Source organism: Babylonia areolata, chromosome 4 (assembly GCF_041734735.1).
Source record: "Babylonia areolata isolate BAREFJ2019XMU chromosome 4, ASM4173473v1, whole genome shotgun sequence".
Lineage (NCBI taxonomy): Eukaryota > Metazoa > Mollusca > Gastropoda > Neogastropoda > Buccinidae > Babylonia > Babylonia areolata.
The window spans coordinates 27,863,202-27,883,635 of NC_134879.1; the positions used below are offsets into that span (position 1 = coordinate 27,863,202).

General features: G+C 41.9%; 1 protein-coding gene across 3 annotated transcripts in view; it reads left to right on the forward strand.

Moving 5' to 3' along the window:
* The window catches only part of LOC143281010 (calpain-9-like), a 41,707-nt gene that overhangs the window by 11,589 nt on the left and 9,684 nt on the right, over nucleotides 1-20,434 (forward strand). For 2 of the 3 annotated variants that reach the window (XR_013055083.1, XM_076585891.1), the window contains exons 9-17: nucleotides 2,160-2,320; nucleotides 2,796-3,007; nucleotides 4,173-4,284; nucleotides 6,135-6,192; nucleotides 6,893-6,951; nucleotides 8,382-8,450; nucleotides 9,284-9,362; nucleotides 12,635-12,751; nucleotides 19,734-19,786. Coding sequence is in view for 1 of the 3 variants with exons in the window: in XM_076585891.1 (XP_076442006.1) it covers nucleotides 2,160-2,320; nucleotides 2,796-3,007; nucleotides 4,173-4,284; nucleotides 6,135-6,192; nucleotides 6,893-6,951; nucleotides 8,382-8,450; nucleotides 9,284-9,362; nucleotides 12,635-12,751; nucleotides 19,734-19,786 (920 nt within the window). In the remaining 2 variants the exon portion in view is untranslated. Of the gene's footprint in view, nucleotides 1-2,159; nucleotides 2,321-2,795; nucleotides 3,008-4,172; nucleotides 4,285-6,134; nucleotides 6,193-6,892; nucleotides 6,952-8,381; nucleotides 8,451-9,283; nucleotides 9,363-12,634; nucleotides 12,752-19,733; nucleotides 19,787-20,434 lie in introns of those variants that run through there. The other variant, XR_013055084.1, reaches the window with a different exon arrangement.

The following is a 20,434-nucleotide window of genomic DNA, read 5'->3' on the forward strand; positions in this document are numbered from 1 at the left end:
GTGTGTGTGCATGTGAGCGTGTGTGTGTGTGTGTCATAGAGCTAGGTGTGTGCGTGTGAGTATGTGTGTGTGTGTGTGTGTGTGTGTTGTAGAGCTAGGTGTGTGTGTGTAAGTGTGAATCTTTGTAGAGCTAGGTTTCTCTGCACACTTTGTTCCATAACTGTTTATCTTTCCTTCTTGAATGTTAGGTGTATGAAGTAGTTACTGACTGTTGCTGCATATGCCAGAAAATCTTTAAGATTAATTTCCCTTTTTTTTCTTTTTTTTTAAGAAACTTTTTTTTGTTTTCATTGTTTCCTTGCCTTCCTTCTCCTTTTTTATTCATCATATCATTTCTGTCTTCAGGCCAAGCCACTTTGGTGGGTTTTTTTCCATTTCTGTGTTTGTTTATCTTTAGTTTGTTTTATGCCAGTTTTAGATTGATTTTAGGTGTTTCTGTTTTTGTTTTTGCTTTTTTGTTTTTTTGCTGTTGTTGTTGTTGTTGTTTTTTTTGGGGGGGGGGGCTTCTTTGCTGGATCGTGACTAGTTGTTTCTTATAATCTCTTGTGTAGTAAAACAAACAGAATGGTATGATGTTATAGGGAGTGTATTGTGGATGGTCATCTGTATGCATTCTCTCAAACACTGGCGGAATGTTGTGCTTCACTAAAGAAAAGTAAAGCAATATCAGAATATCTGAGGAGTCTGGTAGACCTGGAAGTAATAACAAATTGCAGTGTTTGATATCAAAGACTTACTTTTTTTATACAAGGAAGCGCATCCTTTCATTATCACATCAGAAGTGTTTTCTCAAAGTATGTGAGGTTTTAAATCAGAAGAGGCTCCACCGAACACCACCAAAGTGACTCAGCAGCAGTGCAGGGTCTCCTCTGGTGTGTGGCCTCCTAGCGACCTAACATCAGTGGTTCCCTGCAGACTGCCGACGCTGGGATTGTGACAAACTTGGGTGTAGCTGTGTATGGGGTACTCAGAATGAGCGGCGTGGGAGTAATGCCACTGAAACGGTGCAGATGATGGGGCAGCAGAAAAAAAGAAGAAAAAAAGTGAGGTGTTCTAAAATGAAATCAGATCATGTTGCTTATAGATCAGCCAACGGCAAAGGAGCCATTTAAGAGTGGAATACCTGTCAGTTATGAAAACCAGGTGTTATAAAAGCATAGTAAAGAATAAAGATCAAGTATATGGTGCATGCATGCAGAGATACCAGCTGGTACAATTTCGCCGTATTTTGTTGCGCTCGATCACAGTTTGTTCTGACGTTACGCCAATGTCAGATTTGTTATGACGGGTTCATTTTCAACTACATAGCAAGGGGTCACATGCTTTCCTGTGGTAACATTAACCAGACACTCTAGACCTATCAGTCATGAGGTCAGGGCAGTCACTACTTACCTTCGTCTCACGTGATCATGCTCAGCTTATCGCGTGCTTGTTTACATTGAAACAGCACTGAGTGGACCATTCAGCTTACCGGTAATCGTAGCAGTTACACCGTGTTTCAGGTAGGCCCAAGTGTTTGCTTGCCTTGTAGATAAAATGTACATTTGCTGATGTGGCTCGGAGTCTGAGTGTTCTTACCAAATTCAAAATGTTCCTTCCAAATTTCCTGATTGTTCCTTCCAACACTTGACACAGATTGGCATCTCTGTGTATGCATGTGTGAGGTACCTACGTGTGGATGTGTTAATGTGTGCTGTTTGGCAGGATGCACCTACGGATGTGTTGATGTGTGCTGTGTGAGGCACCTATATGTGGGTGTGTTGATGTATGCTGTGTGAGGCACCTCCATGTGGGTGTGTTGATGTGTGCTGTGTGAGGCAGCTCCATGTGGGTGTGTTGATGTGTGCTGTGTGAGGCACCTACATATAGATGTGTTGATGTGAGCTGTGTGAGGCACCTCCATGTGGGTGTGTTGATGTGTGCTGTGTGAGGCACCTATATGTGGGTGTGTTGATGTGTGCTGTGTGAGGCACCTCCATGTGGGTGTTGATGTGTGCTGTGTGAGGCAGCTCCATGTGGGTGTGTTGATGTGTGCTGTGTGAGGCACCTACATATAGATGTGTTGATGTGTGCTGTGTGAGGCAGCTCCATGTGGGTGTGTTGATGTGTGCTGTGTGAGGCACCTACATATAGATGTGTTGATGTGTGCTGTGTGGCAGAGTCTCACTGGGCCAATCCCCAGTATGTGCTGAAGCTGCGTGACACAGACGAGGATGACGACAACTCGTGCAGCGTCATCGTACAGTTGATGCAGAAGGATCGACGCAAGCTGAAGCAAAAGGGAGAGGAAAACAGGTTCATTGGATTTATCATCTACAAGGTAACTATATTTTCCTTTTCTTTCGTTTTGAATCTGTTTGGTGGCTCCCTCTGTGGCTCTCATGATTATTATTGTTACTGTTGTTGATATTATTATTATCAGTTCATTATTGGTATGAATCAAGTAACACTTTAGCCAGGTAGACTTGGTTTGTGACTTGTCACAAAATGTCCTCCCGATAACCATGAATATCTCAGGTAGACTCATTAGTGCATTGCACACGAAAGGAGGTTATCATTATTGTTTATGTGTATTATTGTGATTATTGTTTGAGAGGTTCACGTCAGTGTAACATTTCAGCATTTTACAGCTTTTATGTGTTCATACTGAGTGACTGTGATTCTTTTGTATTGTTTGTTTGGCATACACAACACCTGAATTTTTCTTGTTAAGTAAATAAAGTAGTCTGTATTCTTTACTTGTGTCACAAGTATGTTTTTAAATCAGATTTGTGTTGGGTTTTTTTTGCTGATAGGTACCTCCAAACTACGCTTTGCCGCTGACAAGGGATTTTTTCAACCAGCACAGGGCGTATGAGGGGTGTGACACTTTCATCAACACTCGTCAGATTGTGAAGAGGTTTACACTGCCCCCTGGTGTGTACGTGGTAGTGCCTTGCACATACGACAAGGACAAAGAGGCAGACTTTTTCATCCGCTTCTTCTTTGAGAAGGGAAACGTTTCAGAGTGAGTGATGATTGGTGGTCTCTGAACTATCTCTGTAAGTTCTCTCCAATTTGTCAGATGACTGAAACTTTTTGAACTGTGTTATTGACATATGATATAACACTCGAACATGAATCATGTATTTCAACATAATTTTGTCATTTCGAAATAATGTGTGAACATATTATCTAGAACACACATACACACACTTCCATATACATGCATTACGCCGGAGCATGTGTGAATATAATATGCGTTGCCACCAGCTGCCGTGGCGAAGTGGTTAGCGTTGCGGACTGACGGCTGGGAGGACGCGGGTTCGAATCCCAGCAGAGGTGGGTTTTTCGGCCCGTGGCCGGCTCCTACCCAGAGTTGAGTGTGCTGTGGGCTTAAATGGGGAGACTGGGACCACACAGTCGAGTGTCATCCGCTTCAAGGATGCGTCTTTGGGTGTGTTGCTCTAATTACCTGACTAACACTGCAAGTGTCTGTATCTCTCGGGCCTGGTTAACGCCGGGATATCATTATGACAGGAAGCGTAGAGTACAGCCTTGTCACGCAGTCCCAAACCAAAATGGACCTCTATAGCAACATCGTCATCATCATCGTCATCCTCCTGCTCCTTCATCGTCATCAATATAAACAAAATAGTCTCAGAGTCTGTGGCCTTTCATGCCCTGCTCTCATGGTGACCTCAGTTTCGATACCCCTCCACTTCCGTGCTTGGGGTGAGTCCTGTCAATGTCGTCAGTGTCGGCAGATTCATGGGGGGCTGTTTGAGGGACGTGGTGGCGGTCTCCACTCTGGGAGGGACGCTCACTCAGTCTGGCTCCGCGACTAAGCCATTATTGTCGTTATTAGGGGGCTTAGTAGGTGGTGTCCTAAGTACGTTAAAACAGAACAGGCACCACTGAACACCACCGAAGTGACTCAGCAGCAGTGCAGGGTCTCCTCTGGTGTGTGGCCTCCTGGCGACCTAACATCGATGGTTCCCTGTGGACTGCCGACGCTGGAACTGCAACGGACGAACCCGGGTGTGGCTGTGTATGGGGGAATCTAAATGAGCGGCATGGGAGTAATGCCACTGAAACGGTGCAGATGATGGGGCAGCAAAAAAATAAAATAAAAAATAAAAAAATAAAAATAATATGCGTTGCCATGACATGAAAATGTGGTGTGCCAACAGGTACGCAGACGAACCACCAGAAAGAGTCCCTGTGCCCCCAGCCACGCCTTCACCCAAATACAAAGAGCAGCAAGACGAGTTCCAGAAGTTTTTCTACGAGATGTCCGGAGAGGTTTGTGCCACAGTACCAGACTTTGTGAGGGGAGGGGTGGGGGGGGTATGTGAACTTGTCCACCGCGTTCAGTCGTTGCCCATTGATGAAGATGTTTGGTTCAGCGTAAGGCTTTCCTGGAGCTGGCTGGTGCATCACCTCAGTCTTCTTTGTGCTGATTGTGAGGCCAAAGTTGTCACAGGCAGCAGAGAACTTGTCGACGCTGTGTTGCATGTCAGCTTCGGAGGCAGCGTTGAGAGCACAGTCATCAGCAAACAGGAAGTCATTGACGGTGTCTGTCCTCACCTTGGTTTTTGCTTGAAGCCTCCTGAGGTTGAAGAGTGAGCCATCTGTGCGGTACCTGATGCCAATGCCTACGTCAGCGTCTCTGAAGGCATCTGTCAGCATGGCTGAAAACATGAGACTGAACAGGGTGGGGGCAAGAACACACCCTTACTTGACTCCGTTGGAGACAGGGAATGGTTCTGAAGTCTCTCCGTTGTCTTGGACTCGGGCCAGCATCCCATCATGTAGTTGCCGTATGATGGTGATGAACTTTCTGGGACATCCATACTTCGCCATGATTCTCCAAAGGCCATCTCTGCTAACAGTATCGAAGGCCTTGGTCAGATCGACATAGGTGAAGTAAAGGTCGGCGTTCTGTTCCTGACACTTCTCCTGGAGCTGCCTGGCAGCAAACACCATGTCGATAGTCCCGCATTCTTTCCGGAAGCCACACTGGCTCACTGGTAGGAGACCTTGCTCAAGGTGCACTATGAGACGGTTGAGTAGCACTCTGGCCAGAGTCTTGCCTGCGACGGACTGATGGAAGCGTCTTTGAAGTCCTGTGGAACTGCCTCATGCTTTCAGATGAGCTGGAACAGCTGATGAAGCTTCTCAGTCAGCACCATACCACCTTCTTTGTAGACCTCAGCTGGAATGGAGTCTGAGCCAGGGGCTTTGACGGATAGCTTTCTGGGTCTCCTCCAAAGTTGGAATGGCATCCAACGACTCACTGACTGGCACCTGGGGGAGTCAGTCGATGACTTCAGATACCAGCATAAAAAAAGACACTTTTTAATTACATGTATTACACTTTGACCCAATAGTACAGACTCCAGCAGGGGTCTGATTCTTGTACCATACTAAGTCCTACTTTGCCCAAGCGAAAAAGAAATATCAAAAGTGGCTGTGATTAGTAGCCACCCTTAGTATATTACCTCCCTTGTGTTAACAGTTTTAGGAGGGTGGGGGTAGGGAATTCCTTTTATTCTGTCTGCTACCTGTAAACTAAAGCCTTGTTGTCAGAATAATGTCATGTTTCCGTTAAGGCAATTCATGGAAATAAGGCATTGCATATGGCAGATGAGGCTGTGGTCACAGATCTGTCATAATTATGCAGTACTGAATCCTGTACTTGTAGGGCAAGGGCTGTGAAATTGGGGTTGTGTTGATTGATGAAAGTGTTAAACTCAGTGCCTGAAGACTGTGTGTGTGGAGTTTATGTGCAATAGGTCAGGCATCTTTTCCATGTTGTCTTTTCAGCAGATGGGTGTAGTGTATGGATCAGTCCAAATACTTTGATGCTGCTTTGAAAGTGTAACTTAAACTGATGTCATGATGAGGATCACAGTTACCACAGGGTACAGATTTATTCACTTATACACACACACACACACACACACACACACACACACACACATTGGCATGCACCATCTAATTCAAATTTGAGTGGAAAGGCATAAAACTGAAGACCTACTGAACATACATGCACACAGTCACTGATGTGCACACCCACACTCACACATACACTCATGCATTCAGACACAGTGTACAAAGAAAGGTGGTTTGTGTTTTTTTCCATTTTGCAGGACATGGAGATCAACTGCTTTGAGCTCCACAAAGCTGTCAACGAAGGCTTGCGCAAAGGTTTGTCCTTTTTTTTCTACCCCCCACACCTGTAGAACAACACATACTGGATCGTAGTCAGCTGGTGTGTTGTCTGTGCTCAAATTTGGCTCATGATTCTTGGTCATACTCTTCATAAGAACAATCTGAGAGTCACTGGGTGACGCCAAGTGTGCATAGTTTTTGTTGGCAAGTGTTTCTGTGTGCTATAACCTGTTGTGTATATTTGTGTCGGCAAGATGTGATGGTGAATTTATATCAGCATGTGTATGTAGTTGCGTCACCAAGTATATATATATATATGTGTTTGTGTTTATGTGCATGCGTGTGTGTTTGCATGAGCACACAGCGGTAATTTCCATGTGTGTTTATTTGTATCAGCATGTATATGTACTTATGTCACAAAGTCTGTATATCTGGAAATAATGAAGGGAAGCTGTGTTTTGTACATGAACACTTTGCTCATTTGATTGTTTTTGATTGTTCTAAAATGCAAGCTGCATAGCATTGTTTTGGATGTTTCTCCTTCCCTGTAGATATTGGCATATGTAGAAAATGTTTATTCTTGCATGCGCATCTTTGATTGATTATGAGGTGTGTAATGTAACAGCTGTTATCTGACTCTGAAACAGTCATGAAAAGAAACAAGCTTTGCTGTGTAGTCTTGCCAAATGCTTTAATATATTGACCATTTGAGGCATTTTGGCTTGCCTGTCCCCAGAGCCTCTGCACAGAGAGATAGGGCTTGATGCGTGCCGCAGCTTCGTCAGTCTCATGGATGTATCCTTGTGCAGCAGTCTGTGTCCAGTTCCTTCCGTGTACAGCTTGTGTCACCTGCAATTTGATGTTTCTTCTTCTTCTTCTTCTTCTTCTTCTTCTTCTTCTTCATCTTCATTCGTGGGCTGCAACTCCCACGTTCACCTATAATATACACGAGAAGGCTTTTACCTGAATGACGGTTTTTACCCCCCACACTTTGTTGTTGAGTTGTGTCTGTCTGTTCCTGACTGCACTGTTCCCGTCGGTTTTTTCGTTGTTGGTTTTTTTAATGAGAACAAATACATGAAAACTGGATTACATGTTCACATTCAAAAAAGTTCACACACATCTATGGACAAAAATATCAGCTTAAGCAAATGCACTTGTTCATAATGCACATACACACACATGTGAGTCTGCAGTGCATGCAAGCTTGCAAACAAACAGGCATGCATACATTTGTACCTACATACAGGTAAACATAGACTGTGTCTCTCTATTTGTCTATGTATACCTGTATGTAGGTACAAATGTATGCAGGTGAGAAGTGAACTTTATACATTTTCAGAAGGAACATCTTCAGAAAGATATTCTGCTCACAGTTTAGGATGAGGACTTGAACACAGGCACAAGTTGACGTGGACCACTTGTTTCAAATATTGGGTCTTCATCAAACTTAACACAAAAGCTAAAAACGAATAACCAGCGAGAGAGGAACACTTGGCTGTTTTAAACCAAGAAGATGTCATCAAAACAACATTGCAAACTGATTTGTGTTGAAGTACAGGGCGGTCCATATTAAACTGAATCCACACCAGCCGCCGTGGCGAAGTGGTTAGCGTCGCGGACTGACGGCTGGGAGGACGCGGGTTCGAATCCCAGCGGAGGTGGGTTTTTCGGCCCGTGGCCGGCTCCTACCCAGAGTTGAGTGTGCTGTGGGCTTAAATGGGGAGACTGGGATCACACAGTCGAGTGTCATCCACTTCAAGGATGCGTCTTTGGGTGTGTTGCTCTAATTACCTGACCAACACTGCAAGTGCCTGTATCTCTCGGGCCTGGTTAACGCCGGGATATCATTATGACAGGAAGCGTAGAGTACAGCCTTGTCACGCAGTCCCAAACCAAAACGGACCTCCATAGCAACATCGTCATCATCATCGTCATCCTCCTCCTCCTTCATCGTCATCAATATAAACAAAATAGTCTTAAAGTCTGTAGCCTTTCATGCCCTGCTCTCATGGTGACCTCAGTTTCGATACCCCTCACTGAATCCACTGGTATATATAATGAAGCTTATGCTCTGACTGTGTCCACTGGCAGTAAAAAAATAGTGATGATCTCTGTGGTTGTTTCTTCATTTGTTCAAGTGAAACCTGTGAAAGTGAGGATAATTCAAACAACTGAATAAACAGATACAGAGATAGAGTGGGTTGTCCTTAACATCGGTTCAGGTGGACAACAGTGGACGTCTGGGCTTCACAGAATTTCTCTATCTTTGGAACATGCTGAGAACATGGAAGGTACAGTTGAGATGTTTGGGAAGAAGTGTGTGTGTGTATGTTTGTATGTGTCTGTGTGTATGTGTGTGTGTGTGTTCTGCTTATACCTATATACCTGTCCACACTGAGTGATATTACACAAAAACACCTTTCTGTTGGAAAATCAGATGTTGGAATACCATTAAGTTTAATAAGATGATCCTGAATGCTTTTGGTTAATGCCACTGCATGAAAGAAAGAATGGGTCTGAGATAAGACTTACTGCTGTTTGTGTGTGTGGTCTTCAGTATGCTTCAGTGTATTGCTTCTGTGCATGTCTTGGTGTGCATGTTCACATGCACGTGCATCAGTAAACAGCATGGTTGTATGTGTATATGTGCTAATGGTCTTCAGTATGCTTCTGCGTGTGGCTTCTGTACATATCTAGGAGTAAGTCTTCATTTGAACTTGCACTGGCAAATATACTGTTTATGTTAACTTAATATTTGCAAATAGAATGTGCATATGTGTGTCATGAGTGTTTCGTGTTAATCAGAATCAGAATACCTTTATTATCTCGAAGAGAAATCAAGTGTGGTGAAGTCTGTGATACATACAAATTATAAGCAAACTGGTAGAATTTAGCACACAGCATATACATAACAAAATAACACTCAACTCAGTCATAGCAAAGTAAGGCCAATAACTTTCCATCATTTAAAACACACACATACACATGCGCAGACACACTCACCCACCAGTGTGCAGGCGTGAGTGTGTGTCTGCATGTATCCTAATGCTTGAGTGCTTGCATGTATGTAGTATTTGGAGTTCCATATTTTATGTTGATGTGTTACTGATGTTATTCACTTCAGAAAACATTCCTGGAACATGACGCTGATAACTCGGGTAAGATGGATTCCAGAGAACTGCGCTCTGCTCTTGCCTCCAATGGTGAGCCATTGTAGCTTTTCTTTTTATATATATATACAATTCTAGTTTACTACCTGAATAAACAAAAGGTTTTTATAAAGTTTTTAGACCGAGTATGCTAAAGTAGTGCATCGACAAGTGTGTCTGCTTCAGAAACGTTTTCTTTTAAAAAATATGAAGAGTAATATCTGAGTTTATGTGCAGCATCAGAGCTGTCTGGGTTTTTTGATTGTTTGTATGTGTGTGTTTGTTTTCTTGGCGATGATTATGTGTGTGTTTTTTTTCCCTGGAGATGATTATAGAGTAGTATAGAAGAAAGTTTACTCACTCAGAATCAAAATTTTGATTTAATTACACATACTTAACCATGACCCACTAGTGCAGACTCCGGCAGGGGTCTGATTCCTGTCCTGTGCAAACTACTACCCGCCTATGCAAAGAAAACGAAAGTAGCTACAGCCGATAACCTCCTGAAGTAGGTTACCTCCCCTTTGCATCCCTGACTGGCACCCTCTAAGCTTTTTCGTGTGTACTTAAACATAATTTTAGGAAGAAGATTTCCTATTTACTTGTAAATTAGAGTGGCTTCACACCACCTTCCTCAGCAAAACTAATACATGAAAGTCTTGGGCTGGTTGGTTTTATATATATATATATATATATATATATATATATATATATATATATAATGGCGCGCTGCTGTGCACAAAGGCACCAAGTTGTGCGAGGCCAACAGGACTGCTGCAGCTGTTCAGAAGAGGCAGGCCAGAAAGTCACGGGCAAACAAGCTCCCTGACAATGATATGCCTGTCTTTGTCTGCCCCAACTGTCAGCGAACATTTCGTGCGCAGATTGGACTATTCAGCCATCTGCGCATTCACAGATAGATTCATGAGCATCCCCCCACCACCACCCTCCCCCCATCCCCCAGCTGGATGACAACGATGGTCATCATCAATCTCGATGGACACACACCATATATATATATATATATATGGTACTTGGAGTGCCCAACTTGGAAGTGAGGGTATTGAGTTTGAGTCAGTCAAGGATCTTACTTGCCCTGAGGAGCTAAATGGTAGATATGTGTCATGAACTGTGTTTTGTAGGTTTATCTTCATGATTTGATATATGCGACAGTTTTGTGTTTAACTTGATCGGACATTTGTGTAGTTGAGCAGTCCTTATATGGCCCTGTGTGGTTGGCTGGACTGTAAGTAACAATGATGAAGGATCATGATTATTGTTCCCCTCCTTTCCCCAGCCCTCTCTATCCTCCACTGGACCGTGTGTGGTGGTATGATTGTTCATCTTTCAGATGAAATGATGAATGAAGATTCTGTGCGCTGCATGAAGCTATTGCATGTAAAAGAACTAACAGCGCTGCATGTGACTATTGCATGTAAAAGAACCAACAGTGCTGTATGTGACTATTGCATGTAAAAGAACCAACAGTGCTGCATGTGACTATTGCATGTAAAAGAACCAACAGCGCTGCATGTGACTATTGCATGTAAAAGAACCAACAGCGCTGCATGTGACTATTGCATGTAAAAGAACCAACAGCCCTGCATGTGACTATTGTATGTAAAAGAACCAACAGTGCTGTATGTGACTGTTGTATGTAAAAGAACCAACAGTGCTGTATGTGACTATTGCATGTAAAAGAACCAACAGCGCTGTATGTGACTATTGTATGTAAAAGAACCAACAGCGCTGCATGTGACTGTTGTATGTAAAAGAACCAACAGCAAGTCCCTGGTAAGATTCTAAAAAAAAAAAAAAAAAATCACAGACGTAAGAAAACTGTTTATTCATGCTCCTGATTATGGTGATGCACACTCCTCAGGAAGAGCAATCTGAATTTGATGATGATGATGATGAATGATATGGATACTGACATAGCGCCTATCCTCGGTCAAAGACCAAGCTCTAAGCACTTTACAAACATGTGGTCATTATCACAAGAGGCTGTCTACCTGGGTAGATCCAACCTGCGGCTGCCATTCGGCGCTTGTCATTCATTTCCTTTGTCATTCAGTTAGGTGTAAGTCATGCACGCATACACAGTCAGACATGCAACATTTTATGTATATGACTGTTCCGTGTATTTACCCGCCATGTTGGCAGCCATACTCCGTTTTCGGGGGTGTGCATGCTGGGTATGTTCTTTTTTTCATAACCCACTGAACACTGACATGGATTACAGGATTTTTAACATGTATATTTGATCTTCTGCATGTGTATACACATGAAGGGTGTTCACGCACTAACAGGTTTGTACATATGTTGACTTAGAGATCAGAAAAATCTCCACCCTTTACCCACCAGGCACCGTTACCTGGGACTTTCAGATTGAAAGTCCAACCACTTGGCTATTGTGCCCATCAGACACAAGAAAATTGCATGCATGCAGAGAAATCTGTTGTGACTAATTTGTACTGCAATGCTGTTCACTAGCTTACTGTACAATACGTTGATGGGTGTTCAGCCCAGAAATGGCCCTATAGTGGCCTGCTGAGCCTAAAGCAACACAGATTGATTTTTTCTTCTTTGTTCATGGGCTGCAACTCCCACGTTCACTCATATGTACATGAGTGGGCTTTTACATGTATGACCATTTTTACCCAGACTTGTAGGCAGCCATACTCTGTTTTCAGGGGTGTGCATGCTGAGTATATTCGTATTTCCGTTACCCACCGAACACTGACATGGATTACAGGATCTTTAATGTGCGTATTTGATCTGCTTGCGTACACACACAAAGGGGGTTCAGGTACTGGCAGGTCTGCACATATGTTGACCTAAGAGATCAGAAAAATCTCCACCCTTTACCCACCAGGCACCGTTACCTGGGACTCTCAGATTGAAAGTCCAACCACTTGGCTGTTGCTCCCATCCATCAGACACAAGAAAAGTGCACGCATGCAGAGAAATCTGTTGTGACTGAACTGTATTGCAGTACTGTTCACTAGCTTACTGTACAATACATCGACAGGTGTTCATCCCTGAAATGGCCCTTAGTAGTCTGCTGAATGCATGTTTGTGCGTGCGTACACCTGTGAGTGTGTGTGTGGTGTGGTGTGTGTACGTCCGTGCATGCATGCGTGACCGCCCCCCTCCCCTCTACCAACCTCCGCCCCTCCCCTCCCCACCCATTCCCTCACCCCCCATGCCCGTCGATGTGAGCCTAAACCAACCCCGACTGATTTGCTTTACTGTACAAATGTCTTGTCAGTGTGTCAGTGTGCAAACTGACAGCAGGGTGGTTTGAAACGGTGACTGTGGTGCAGGCTACAAGGTCAGTAACCAGATGATGGCAGCAGCCGTTTTCCGCTACGCTGATCCCAAAGGCAGCATCTCCTTGGACGACTTCCTGATCCTGATGGCCAGACTCACCAAGATTTTCAGTCAGTGTCTGCCTGGATACATTGTCACAGGCTGTTCTGTTTTGTTTTAGTCAGTGTCCGTCTGGATACATTGTCACAGGCTGTTTTGTTTTAGTCAGTGTCCGTCTGGATACATTGTCACAGGCTGTTCTGTTTTAGTCAGTGTCCGTCTGGATACATTGTCACAGGCTGTTTTGTTTTAGTCAGAGTCCGTGTGGATACATTGTCACAGGCTGTTTTGTTGTTTGTTTTAGTCAGTGTCCGTCTGGATACATTGGCACTGGCTGTTTTGTTTTAGTCAGTGTCCCTCTGGATACATTGTCACAGGCTGTTCTGTTTTAGTCAGTGTCCGTCTGGATACATTGGCACTGGCTGTTTTGTTTTGTTTTAGTCAGTGTCCCTCTGGATACATTGTCACAGGCTGTTTTGTTTTAGTCAGTGTCCGTCTGGATACATTGTCACAGGCTGTTTTGTTTTAGTCAGTGTCCGTCTGGATACATTGTCACAGGCTGTTTTGTTGTTTGTTTTAGTCAGTGTCCGTCTGGATACATTATCACAGGCTGTTCTGTTTTGTTTTAGTCAGTGTCCGTCTGGATACATTGTCACAGGCTGTTTTGTTGTTTGTTTTAGTCAGTGTCCGTCTGGATACATTATCACAGGCTGTTCTGTTTTTTGTTTTAGTCAGTGTCCGTCTGGATACATTGTCACAGGCTGTTTTGTTTTAGTCAGTGTCCATCTGGATACATTGTCACAGGCTGTTTTGTTTTAGTCAGTGTCCGTCTGGATACATTGTCACAGGCTGTTTTGTTTTAGTCAGTGTCCATCTGGATACATTGTCACAGGCTGTTTTCGTTTGTCATTTCTTTTCTCTTCAATTAAAAAAAAACTGTATTTGTTTATCTGTGGTCCAACTATCTGTGGCAGGACTGAAGGGCAACTCAGATGAAGAGAAAAAGAATGCAATAAGCGTAATGAAAAAATATGTGATGGGCATGGTTCTGATGAAATGAAAAAAAAATGTGAAGTGCATGATAAGGAACTTGAGAGAGAACAATGTGGGCACAATAAGGAACTCAAATGGGAAAAAGAAAAGTCACGGTCATGATAAGGAATTCACATGAAAAACTATGATGGGCATGATATGGTACTCAATGAAAAACTATGATGGGCATGATATGGTACTCAGTGAAAAAAATATGATGGGCATGATACAGTACTCTGTGAAAAACTATGATGGGCATGATATGGTACTCAATGAAAAACTATGATGGGCATGATATGGTACTCAGTGAAAAAAATATGATGGGCATGATATAGTACTCAGTGAAAAACTGATGGGCATGATATGGTACTCAATGAAAAACTATGATGGGCATGATATGGTACTCAATGAAAAACTGGTGGGCATGATATGGTACTCAGTGAAAAACTATGATGGGCATGATATGGTACTCAGTGAAAAACTGATGGGCATGATATGGTACTCAGTGAAAAACTATGATGGGCATGATATGGTACTCAATGAAAAACTATGATGGGCATGATATGGTACTCAATGAAAAAATATGATGGGCATGATATAGTACTCAGTGAAAAACTGATGGGCATGATATGGTACTCAATGAAAAACTATGATGGGCATGATATGGTAGTCAATGAAAAACTGGTGGGCATGATATGGTAGTGAAAAACTATGATGGGCATGAGATGGTACTCAGTGAAAAACTATGATGGGCATGATATGGTACTCAGTGAAAAAATATGATGGGCATGATATGGTACTCAATGAAAAACTATGGTGGGCATGATATGGTGCTCAGTGAAAAACTGTGATGGGCATGATATGGTACTCAATGAAAAACTGTGGTGGGTATGATATGGTACTCAATGAAAAACTGTGATGGGCATGATATGGTACTCAATGAAAAACTATGATGGGCATGATATGGTACTCAATGAAAAACTATGATGGGCATGATATGGTACTCAATGAAAAAATATGATGGGCATATGGTACTCAATGAAAAACTATGATGGGCATGATATGGTACTCAATGAAAAACTATGATGGGCATGATATGGTACTCAATGAAAAACTATGATGGGCATGATATGGTGCTCAATGAAAAACTATGATGGGCATGATATGGTGCTCAATGAAAAACTATGATGGGCATGATATGGTACTCAATGAAAAACTATGATGGGCATGATATGGTACTCAATGAAAAAATATGATGGGCATGATACGGTACTCAGTGAAAAACTATGATGGGCATGATACGGTACTCAGTGAAAAACTATGATGGGCATGATATAGTACTCAATGAAAAACTGTGGTGGGCATGATATGGTACTCAATGAAAAAATGTGATGGGCATGATATGGTACTCAATGAAAAACTGTGATGGGCATGATATGGTACTCAATGAAAAACTATGATGGGCATGATATAGTACTCAATGAAAAACTGTGGTGGGCATGATATGGTACTCAATGAAAAAATGTGATGGGCATGATATGGTACTCAATGAAAATATAAGATGGGTGTGACAAGGAACACAAATGGTGGGGGTGGGGGGGATGTGATGGGTATAATAAGGAATTCAAACGGGAAAAAAAAAGTTATTGGCATGATAAGGAACTGAAATGAAGAAATGAGATGGCCATGATAAGGAACTGAAATGGGAAAATAGTGATGGTGTGATGAGGAACTGAAATGGGAAAATAGTGATGGTGTGATGAGGAACTGAAATGGGAAAATAGTGATGGTGTGATGAGGAACTGAAATGGGAAAATAGTGGTGGTGTGATGAGGAACTGAAATGGGAAAATAGTGATGGTGTGATGAGGAACTGAAATGGGAAAATAGTGATGGTATGATGAACTGAAATGGGAAAATAGTGATGGTGTGATGAACTGAAATGGGAAAATAGTTATGGTGTGATGAGCAACTGAAATGGGAAAATAGTGTTGGTGTGATGAGGAACTGAAATGGGAAAATAGTGATGGTGTGACGAGGAACTGAAATGAGAAAATAGTGATGGTATGATGAACTGAAATGGGAAAATAGTGATGGTATGATGAACTCAAATGGGAAAATAGTGATGGTGTGAAAAGGAACTGAAATGGGAAAATAGTTATGGTGTGATGAGGAACTGAAATGGGAAAATAGTGTTGGTGTGATGAGGAACTGAAATGGGAAAATAGTGATGGTGTGACGAGGAACTGAAATGAGAAAATAGTGATGGTATGATGAACTGAAATGGGAAAATAGTGATGGTATGATGAACTCAAATGGGAAAATAGTGATGGTGTGATGAACTGAAATGGGAAAATAGTTATGGTGTGATGAGGAACTGAAATGGGAAAATAGTGATGGTGTGATGAACTGAAATGGGAAAATAGTGATGGTGTGATGAGGAACTGAAATGGGAAAATAGTGATGGTGTGATGAGGAACTGAAATGGGAAAATAGTGATGGTGTGATGAACTGAAATGGGAAAATAGTGATGGTGTGATGAGGAACTGAAATGGGAAAATAGTGATGGTGTGACGAGGAACTGAAATGGGAAAATAGTGATGGTGTGATGAGGAACTGAAATGGGAAAATAGTGATGGTGTGATGAGGAACTGAAATGGGAAAATAGTGATGGTGTGATGAACTGAAATGGGAAAATAGTTATGGTGTGATGAGGAACTGAAATGGGAAAATAGTGGTGATGTGATGAGGAACTGAAATGGGAAAATAGTTATGGTGTGACGAGGAACTGAAATGAGAAAATAGTGATGGTATGATGAACTGAAATGGGAAAATAGTGATGGTATGATGAACTCAAATGGGAAAATAGTGATGGTGTGATGAACTGAAATGGGAAAATAGTTATGGTGTGATGAGGAACTGAAATGGGAAAATAGTGATGATGTGATGAGGAACTGAAATGGGAAAATAGTGATGGTGTGATGAGGAACTGAAATGGGAAAATAGTGATGGTGTGATGAGGAACTGAAATGGGAAAATAGTGATGATGTGAAGAGGAACTGAAATGGGAAAATAGTGATGGTGTGAAGAGGAACAGAAATGAGAAAATAGTGATGGTGTGATGAGGAACTGAAATGGGAAATTAGTGGTGGTGTGATGAGGAACTGAAATGGGAAAATAGTGATGGTGTGATGAACTGAAATGGGAAAATAGTGGTGGTGTGATGAGGAACTGAAATGGGAAAATAGTGATGGTGTGACGAGGAACTGAAATGAGAAAATAGTGATGGTGTGATGAGGAACTGAAAAGGGAAAATAGTGATGGTGTGACGAGGAACTGAAATGGGAAAATAGTGGTGGTGTGATGAGAAACTGAAATGGGAAAATAGTTATGGTGTGATGAGGAACTGAAATGGGAAAATAGTGATGGTGTGATGAACTGAAATGGGAAAATAGTGGTGATATGATAAGGAACTGAAATGGGAAAATAGTGGTGGTGTGATGAACTGAAATGGGAAAATAGTGGTGATGTGATGAGGAACTGAAATGGGAAAATAGTGGTGGTATGATGAACTGAAATGGGAAAATAGTGATGGTGTGATGAGGAACTGAAATGGGAAAATAGTGATGGTGTGATGATGAACTGAAATGGGAAAATAGTGGTGGTGTGATGAACTGAAAAGGGAAAATAGTGATGGTGTGATGAGGAAATGAAATGGGAAAATAGTGATGGTGTGATGAGGAACTGAAATGGGAAAATAGTGATGGTGTGATGAGGAACTGAAATGGGAAAATAGTGATGGTGTGATGAGGATCTGAAATGGGAAAATAGTGGTGGTGTGATGAGGAACTGAAATGGGAAAATAGTGATGGTGTGATGAACTGAAATGGGAAAATAGTGATGGTGTGATGAGGAACTGAAATGGGAAAATAGTGATGGTGTGATGAGGAACTGAAATGGGAAAATAATGATGGTGTGATGAGGAACTGAAATGGGAAAATAGTGATGGTGTGAAGAGGAACAGAAATGAGAATATAGTGATGGTGTGATGAGGAACTGAAATGGGAAAATAGTGGTGGTGTGATGAGGAACTGAAATGGGAAAATAGTGATGGTGTGATGAACTGAAACGGGAAAATAGTGATGGTGTGACGAGGAACTGAAATGGGAAAATAGTGATGGTGTGATGAGGAACTGAAATGGGAAAATAGTTATGGTGTGATGAGGAACTGAAATGGGAAAATAGTGATGGTGTGATGAACTGAAATGGGAAAATAGTGGTGGTGTGATGAGGAACTGAAATGGGAAAATAGTGATGGTTTGATGAACTGAAATGGGAAAATAGTGGTGATGTGATGAGGAACTGAAATGGGAAAATAGTGGTGATATGATGAACTGAAATGGGAAAATAGTGATGGTGTGATGAACTGAAATGGGAAAATAGTTATGGTGTGATGAGGAACTGAAATGGGAAAATAGTGATGGTATGATGAACTGAAATGTGAAAATAGTGGTGGTGTGATGAACTGAAATGGGAAAACAGTGATGGTGTGATGAGGAACTGAAATGGGAAAATAGTGATGGTGTGATGAGGAACTGAAATGGGAAAATAGTGATGGTGTGATGAGGAACTGAAATGGGAAAATAATGATGGTGTGATGAGGAACTGAAATGGGAAAATAGTGATGGTGTGATGAACTGAAATGGGAAAATAGTGATGGTGTGATGAGGAACTGAAATGGGAAAATGGTGGTGGTGTGATGAGGAACTGAAATGGGAAAATAGTGATAGTGTGATGAACTGAAATGGGAAAATAGTAATGGTGTGATGAGGAACTGAAATGGGAAAATAATGATGGTGTGATGAGGAACTGAAATGGGAAAATAGTGATGGTGTGATGAACTGAAATGGGAAAATAGTGATGGTGTGAAGAGGAACAGAAATGAGAAAATAGTGATGGTGTGATGAGGAACTGAAATGGGAAAATAGTGATGGTGTGAAGAGGAACAGAAATGAGAAAATAGTTATGGTGTGATGAGGAACTGAAATGGGAAAATAGTGATGGTTTTATGAGGAACTGAAATGGGAAAATAGTGATGGTGTGAAGAGGAACTGAAATGGGAAAATAGTGAACGTGTGATGAACTGAAATGGGAAAATAGTGATGGTGTGATGAGGAACTGAAATGAGAAAATAGTGATGGTGTGATGAGGAACTGAAATGGGAAAATAGTTATGGTGTGATGAACTGAAATGGGAAAATAGTGATGGTGTGATGAGGAACTGAAATGGGAAAATAGTGATGGTGTGATGATGAACTGAAATGAGAAAATAGTGATGGTGTGATGAGGAATTGAAATGGGAAAATAGTGATGGTGTGAAAAGGAACTGAAATGGGAAAATAGTTATGGTGTGAAAAGGAACTGAAATGGGGAAATAATGATGGTGTGAAGAGGAACTGAAATGAGAAAATAGTGATGGTGTGAAAAGGAACTGAAATGGGAAAATAGTGATGGTGTGAAGAGGAACTGAAATGAGAAAATAGTGATGGTGTGAAAAGGAATTGAAATGGGAAAATAGTGATGGTGTGAAAAGGAACTGAAATGGGAAAATAGTGATGGTGTGAAAAGGAACTGAAATGGGAAAATAGTGATGGTGTGAAGAGGAACTGAAATGAGAAAATAGTGATGGTGTGAAAAGGAACTGAAATGGGAAAATAGTGATGATGTGAAGAGGAACTGAAATGGGAAAATAGTGATGGTGTGAAGAGGAACTGAAATGGGAAAATAGTGATGGTGTGAAGAGGAACTGAAATGGGAAAATAGTGATGGTGTGAAGAGGAACAGAAATGGGAAAATAGTGATGGTGTGAAGAGGAACAGAAATGAAGGAGGGGGGGGGGTTAATGGGCATAGTAAGGAACTAAAAAAAATTTTTTTAAGTGATGGCATGATAGGTAAGTGGCGACAGAACATATCGCATACATACGATACATTTCTGTACTGCTGTGATTTTTGTTCCTTCAGATGTGTACCAGAAGCATCTGAAAAAGGATGCGGCAGTCTTCACTCTACAGCAGGTATGACCGTTTTACTTGTGGCGCTTGGTTGACTGAAAATGTTTTTCCTGTTACACAGCTGTGGTATGACGTAAAGATGCCGCTAAGTCAAACAGTTGATAGAATTGCGAAGATATGTGAATGATTGAAAAAGAGAGAAGTGTTACAAAATTCTAAGAGGTTATCTTAAAGCTGAAGGAAGACGTGTTTCTGGAAGGTGATGCCTCCATTATCAGCCTTGTGTTCCATGTTTTCCTTGGAGATGTCATTCATGTTAATTTTACAAAGTCATTATCCTTACTCAGTATAATTTTCTGGACTGAAGAAATATTATTGACACCTTTCCATCTCACTTTCAGTTTGTGTATGCATGTGTGTGTGTGTGTGTACTCTGTTTGTGTTTGAGTGTGGTGTGTGAAAGTTCTTACATATGTGTGTGTGTCTGTGTGTGCAGTAATAATAATGATAAACCACATCAATCTGTTCAGCCTCATTTCATGGCTTTGTGTCTTCAGCTGTGTGCTGATAATTTCTTTTCTTTTCTTTTTTTACCATTTTCATCTTTTTACACCATCTTCCTACTCCCCCTCGCCCCCACCCCCACCCTCCCCGCCCCCTCCAACCCCTGGCCCCCTGACCCCCGACCTTCCCCTTCATTCACTAAAGTCA